The sequence below is a fragment of the Tarenaya hassleriana genome, unplaced genomic scaffold (assembly GCF_000463585.1).
Source record: "Tarenaya hassleriana unplaced genomic scaffold, ASM46358v1 Cleome65, whole genome shotgun sequence".
Classification (NCBI taxonomy): Eukaryota; Viridiplantae; Streptophyta; class Magnoliopsida; order Brassicales; family Cleomaceae; genus Tarenaya; species Tarenaya hassleriana.
Window position 1 is genome coordinate 357,998 of NW_010969032.1, and position 7,051 is coordinate 365,048.

The 7,051-nt window shown below is 35.3% G+C and overlaps 2 protein-coding genes across 3 annotated transcripts in view; both read right to left on the minus strand.

Moving 5' to 3' along the window:
* LOC104800160 (2,3-bisphosphoglycerate-dependent phosphoglycerate mutase) overlaps positions 1–428 on the minus strand; it is a 2,802-nt gene extending 2,374 nt beyond the window's left edge. Inside the window, exon 1 of one of the 2 annotated variants that reach the window (XM_010522894.1) lies at positions 146–428. The gene's annotated coding sequence lies outside the window, so the exon portion shown is untranslated. Of the gene's footprint in view, positions 102–145 lie in introns of those variants that run through there. The other variant, XM_010522897.1, reaches the window with a different exon arrangement.
* A 2,357-nt stretch (positions 429–2,785) lies between these two features.
* On the minus strand, positions 2,786–4,208 carry LOC104800161 (major pollen allergen Lol p 11). Its single transcript, XM_010522898.2, has 2 exons — positions 3,950–4,208; positions 2,786–3,284 (listed from the first exon to the last, which is right to left on the minus strand). The coding sequence occupies exons 1-2, from the start codon at positions 4,110–4,112 to the stop codon at positions 2,953–2,955; spliced, it is 495 nt and encodes a 164-aa protein (XP_010521200.1). The 5' UTR covers positions 4,113–4,208; the 3' UTR covers positions 2,786–2,952.
* Between the last annotated feature and the right edge of the window lie 2,843 nt (positions 4,209–7,051).

A 7,051-nucleotide genomic window follows, 5' to 3' on the forward strand; every position in this document is an offset into this window, starting at 1 on the left:
TGGTGCTCGAACACGATCAAGAGCGAAGATCGACGGGAACCCAGATAGGGATTCGAATCAAAACAATGGAAAATCAAATCAAATTGTTCACAAAACCCAGAAGCAAATGCAGCGTAAGACAAGCCCTTTTAACAGAGAACTTTACCTGTTCTAGAGTGCAAGACGACGACGACGACGATGAAACCGAGGATGAAAGCGAATAGAGACAAACCCACCAAACAAAAAACTCTTTTTTTTTTCGACAATGGGAGACGTTGACGGAAGAAGAAGAAGAAGAAGAACAAATTTACACTACACGTCGAATTTCAGTGTGCCCACAGAAAACCCCAAATCGAATAAACCCGAGAATTTTGAGAGGCGTTTACGTTGATTTCGAAGGGAAAAATTCAGACTTTGTTTTTTCTTTGTCCCTTTTTTTCCTCTAATTGAATTTCTACGTAAACGAAATGAGAATTTATAACGGGAGACAATAGGGTTGCTGTCGTGTGTGGCATTTTCACAGTATATACTCGGAAGAAAAATGTATTTCTTTTTTTCTTAAAGAAATTTTCGTAATTAAACAAAAAGTTTTTTCTTAAATTATAATTTAACCATTTTTTGCCACTTTTTATCGAGATTTTATTTTTGCCTAATACAGAGAGTTTCCTTGACGACGAAGAACGAGGTTGACATTTGGCAATTTGCAGATCCAGTTCTGTTCGTTTTTGTTTTTTGTTTTATTCTTTTGCGATATTCTCGTAATTTTGTTTTTTTTCTACGGGAAAAATTTATTATTTTTCCTTATGTTATTTTGGTCGTATTTGTGGGTCCACTCGAACCATTTCTAAAAAAAACGAAAGTCGCGAATCGTGATCACCAACTTCGGTTTTATATCAATATTTTTAATACTTTTACGTTCAATAGGTGACCATTTCAGGTATTAACCGAATAACCGAATCGAACCGAACCGAATAAGATATAACCGTATCCGAATCAAATTCGACATCAAAACCGAATGGTGATGATTTTCTTAAACCCGAAAAAACCGAAACCGAACCGAACTGAATCGAATAAAAAAATAACTAAAAAAACCGACGATTTCTTTGAAAAAAATGAGTTTTTTTTTACCGAAACCGAACCGGAATTTATGTAAAAACCGGATGGTTATAGTTTTTCTATAACCGAAATAACCGAATCCGAATATAACCGAACCGAACCCGAAATGGTCACCAATTCAAAACACTAATGTACATGTAAACTACCAAATACTTTCATCCAACATAAAACAATATCGATAATTACTATATTTATTACTTAAAAATCAGATGAAAATTTGGGTCTGAAAATATAAAATCAATTGAATCTAAACAAATAATATGTATTTATAATCGAATTTAATTCAATTTAAAAAAGTTTGGTTATAAAAATAATTATTTAAAAAATGGAAACATAATTCAACTAAAATTCGAGTTGAATTAAAATACGAACAATTGAATAAATTTAATTTTTCTAAAACTGTAAAGTCAAACTCTAACGAAATTAGAACCGAAGTCAGAAACATTACCCACAATATACACACATATAATATATACTTTCACACATAAGCCTAAGCAAATGTTTTCAATGGATGAAGAGTGAGAAGTAGAGTTGTTGGGTATTTTTTTTTTATATGAGTTAGAGAGAGAGAGAGATTGGTGGGGAAATTAAAGTTTGAATAAAATTTAATGTCAACAACCCTAACCCTTGGTGTGGCGATAGAGACCAAACCAAATTTCAAATATTAAATTATATGTTAAACCAAATTAATAAGCAGCTCTTGGGAGCCACCAACCAATAAACACCACATACGGCATTGCCTCTTCTTCATCTCGAGGGTTCTGTTCCATTAGATGCCCCCAAAATCATCATTTCTCAAAATACAAATACAACTTAACATAAGGTGTAATCTCATTGAAAAAATATATAATACCATTAATTTTATAATTATATGTAAAGAAAATTACAAGATGTAAATGAATATCATGAAATGTATATATAGAACATGGTTTTGTGATTTTTGGACAAAACAATGTGTTGTGATGTGATTCCTTACACAACTAAGAAGTAAGGTGACATCTGTCTACAAACATTTAATAAATAACTACAAAGAAATGTATATACAGAATATACTTTTGAAATATTCCTTCTAACCATGAATATATAAACATTTAATAAATAACTACAAAGAAATATGTTTAGGCAAAAATTGTTTTTAATGAGGCAGAAGTGATCATATATTAAGATTGTCTTCTGCATCTATTTTCATTAATATATACATACATATATATATATATATATATATATATTTCTGAGACTTTAATAACTTTATGATATGGTATATGAATTTTAATTCTTCAGATCTATTTGTTAAATATAGATGTTGTTTTACAGATTTGACTATTGCATTGCATTGTGAACATTTGGTAATAAAGAGAAGCGGTTGTTGGCTGAAATGGGCTTTATGGGTCACACATATATAAAGTTTAAAAAGCCCAAGAGCCCATTTTTGTTTTTTGGGCTAATTGATCATATCATAGTTGGGATATTTTTGTATGGTAACTATAAATGATGAAGAGATCTACTAACACTAAAGAGGAAAATCATATCTATTTTCTCTATCTGCAAAGAAAATCTAAATTTGACATATTTGCAAACTGGATATAAATATTTGTGATTTCTTGTCGTAAGAAATTTCCAATTAAACCAAAAGAAATTTGTAAGGGACAAGCAAAGGCACTTTCACGAGCAAAGAAGTGACAGTCAGCCATGAAAACAGAGATCTGTAACAATGTCTCATTTCACCATTCATCTAAGTCATCATGATAATGTAACATTATATGTGTATATATATATATATATATATATATTAAAGGCTTTATTATATTGATGATTGATCGAACCGAATAAAAAAGACAGAATACCATTGTCGATGCTCTAGATATCCTCATTAAGATCTTGGTATTGCTTGAGAAGCTCGGCACAGAAAGCGTCAGGCGCTTCCTTCTCAAACCCCATGTTATTGGCGTAACGATTCTGAGAGGCAATGCCGTTGTTGTGGTTAAGGATCACGCGGGATTGTTCACGGCCCGGGGAGATTCTCGGGCAGTTAGTGTCGGGACTCTTCACGAGCTTGACATCGCACATCTGGTCCTTGTGATCCTCGTGGACAAAGAACTTGTAAGATCCGCCATTGTCGGTTGTGGTCTCCTCGGTGTGCATTACCTTCATGGTTTTCCTGTCCTTGCACTCGAGTTTCACGGTGGCACCTGCACGAAAAAGAAAAAATTGCGACAATTCTCAACCATGGATACAACATTGGATTGGACCCAACAAAGATCTGTTCTTTAATCAGCAAAAGAGGTTATGAAATCTTGCAACCAATGCCATCTCTGATCTTTCACAGTATTTGGATTCATAAAATACAGCCAATTTCACCAACATATATTGCAAATTTCCAAGGAACCCAATTGGATCTAAATGGGGAAATCTCATGTGAATGTTGAGGTTATGCCCAAATTACAGGCAAGGGAAGATTAGATTTCAACTACTGAATCAAACATCACGACCACACGCATTGAATCGATTGTTGAAAGGAACAAAGGCTGGATAGCAGACACCCTTTCTCAAAACATCAAGAATCCATCAAATCTACGATACAACTTTCATGAAATCTAACGTATCTGCCGGATGTACAGTCATCTCTTAAGAATTTCGAATTCAGAGAGCATCTCGAGCGAGATCGAGTGCAGAAACAGAGAAGTAACATCAAAATCCCAGTAGATCTAGAGGAGATCAGCCACAACACAGACACCCGACAAACAGATCATCACCCATTTCGCAAACTAATCCATTTCTCAGTCGATCTAAATCAAATCGACTCAGATCGAAGAAGAAACAATAGCGTGATGAAGGAGGGATGAGTGAAATTTACCGGGGATGAAGTAAGAAGCAGAAGTCTCGAAACCGGCGAGGCAAGGGTCACAGTAGGTGCGACCTTCCACGACCATGGTGTTCCCGTCAACCTTCGGCAACCTCGCCGCCATTGACAACGCCGGCATAACACAGAGAACCATCAACATCGCCAATTTCGCCATTTCAATCGTCACAAGAGTTTCCCAGATCGAGATCGAGAACGAGAGAGAGAGATTTTTGAACTGAAGTGAAGAAGAAGAAGAGCGAAATGCGAAGTGGAGTTTTTTAAGATAAATGGAGCGAATCTAGGAAGACGAGCTGAGTGGCAAGTTCGTAAATTACCCGTCTTAGTATGATGACCTGGCGAGATATTAATGGATAGCACCGTGTGGACCCCACTGATTGGACCAAAACGCGGGAATCGTTTGCATAAATACAGCTGGGAATATCTGTCGGTGCTCGGCCCAATAGTGTTGGGCTTATTTAAGCCCATTGTAACTGTATATAGTTTTATGGTTTCGGAAGAATCTGATGACTCAGGCCCAATAAAGGCCCAATACGGCTCTGTTATTTTACATCATGATTTGTTACAACCGTAACTTCTGTAATTTAAAATATTTAGTTTCGATTACCGTAATGGTCTCATTATAAATGTAGATTCCGATCCTAATAAAATAATGAAATGAAAATATTTATATATATTTTAGTTACAAGTTGACAAAAAGACAGTTTTCGAAAATGATGTTTTTGTTTTCCCAAAAACATGAATTAATAGATTTTATATTTTTAAAATTTTAGATAAAGATGCGTAACCTAATGATTCAAAATTTTACTTATCTCCTAAAAATGCGAACCGTTGCGTTACTAATATAGAAACCTTTAACATAAAGCAAAAAGGAAGATGGGCCAAGTTCAAAGTGACACATCATTCAATCTTTTTTACCGAACTCAATATTGTTTAATTTTTTTTCTTAAAAAGAGTCAATTCTTTTATCATATTTACAATAAAAAACAACATATATATATTGATATAAAAAATAAAATTTATTAGGGGTCACTATATAATTCTATCATATTATAACAATGCCTTATATATATTTTGAAATTCCATAGTAACAGCTCCGTTTTGAAACGTAGATTTTTTTTTTGTACATTAAAATGGAACTATGAGGAATCACACAAGTGAAGCATATCTCCATTGGATATTAATATTGGAGGCGATAAGAAAAGTGAAGAGATGAGACATTTATTATTATTATTATTATTATTATTATTATTATTATTATTATTATTATTATTATTATTATTATTAGTTTGATTTGTAGTCCCCATATTGCGAATTTATACTTAAGTGGCAAACATCAATTATTTGATTTGTACCTAAAAGTTGTCATATTCCATGTGACCATTGATATGTGTTGCACTCTCCCAACCTCTGATATGTTTTCAATTCACCATTACTTGCCACAAAAATATATCATTAAGTGCACAACGTGTGTATGTGTGTGCGTGTATGAAAAAGTTGAACCCTCAAAGAGTAATGCGGAAAACTAATCAGTTCTATTCACTTGAGAAAGATAGTCAAGTACAACTCACTTTTTGTTGTAAGAATCGTACTTACTACACACACCCGAAACTCCCCCTGAGTTTCTTCCCCTCTCACAATGAATTCTACTGATCAAAAAACCTCACCACATAAATCACTCACCAGAGAGAAGAGATTTGCCCAATCGGTCTCCCTCTCAGACTCGCACTCACCAGATAATGAGAACACACTCACTTAACAAAATAGACTTAGAAATTATGCTCCTTCTCTCTATATCGATCTGCAACTTGTGTCTTCTTTATATAGGCTCCTCCCTTAGCCTCAGATCTCCACGAATTGATTTGATAGACTTCTCCTTGATTCTTGTTGGTTTCGTGTCTATCTTCAAGATCTCATCTTTATCTCTTCAGCTTGACTCTATCTCTTCAGCTTTGACTTCATCTGAATCTTGTCAGTTGCATCTCAGATATCTTCGAGTTTGATCTTTGCCGAATCTTTCTCCTGAAATCTCTCAAAGTTTGTTGGACCTGCAACAAACTTTCAACAACCCAAGATACGTGCAAATATATGCACTAACAATCTCCCCCTTGTTGGTTATTTCAGATCATGCACACAATCGTAAATCCTTCATCAAATTCCAACAAACTAGAGTCATCACACACTAAACTTCAAGTCATCAAAAACACATAGAGTCATCGCATAAAGTCATCATACGCACATAAGTTCAGATCATTAGCATAAGAGAAAAAAAATCAGAATCGATCAGATGAGTCCTCCGATGAACTCTTGGCCCTCTTAACTTTCTTGATTGTTCCTGACTTCTTCGAGGTTTCTGCTTTCCGTGGAGTTTGTTTGGTCATCTCAGACTCTTCTTCTTCTTCTTCCTCCGAATCTTCTTCTTCTGAGTATAGATCTCCTCCTGCTTCCTCAATTTCTCCCCCTGTGGGCATGAACGAAATAATCAACAAACAAGTTTATCCAGTTGAGGAATACCTGATTGAATAATGAGCACATTACTCAAAGTTGCTTCCACAAATTCATGGACTGATGCACGAATCTTCTGGCAGTGTGTTGCCTGCTTCCTTAGACCGAGTTCCATCTTGATCAGAGCCTTTTCTGCGTCCTTGAGTGTCTCCAGCATCTTCTTGAAGTCCTTCTTTCCTTTTCCCTTCTTCCTTTTGATTCTTGACTCAACTACTAGAGGTTTTTGAACAACCTCAGTGTTCTCCTTTGGATCAATGAGTTCAGGGCACTGCTTGATGAGTATACTTTGAATCAAGCAAGGATAGGGTAACCTGAACCTTGCTCTGAAGTTCAGTGCTCTATCCAGAATGTGATCAAAGATCATACTTCCATAATTGATCTCGATTCCCTTCTTCACGCAGTAGATGAGTATCGCCAATCTCTTGTGGATCAGACTCGATCGCTGAGTTGGTAACCAGTTGGATCTGGCGATCTTGAACAGAACTGAAGATTCAAAATTCAGGTCTACTGGTGCTATCTCTTCTTTCCTCTTCTCGTCATAGCTATCAGTGAGTGCTATTTCCAGTTCCTTCTGATCAATCTCTCTATCCA

Coding starts and splice junctions, on each gene's coding strand:
- LOC104800161 (XM_010522898.2), bottom strand. CDS start 4,112: ATGGCGAAATTGGCGATGTTGATGGTTCTCTGTGTTATGCCGGCGTTG. Junction 3,285..3,949: donor TGCTTCTTACTTCATCCCCG/GTAAATTTCACT, acceptor TTTTTCGTGCAG/GTGCCACCGTGAAACTCGAG.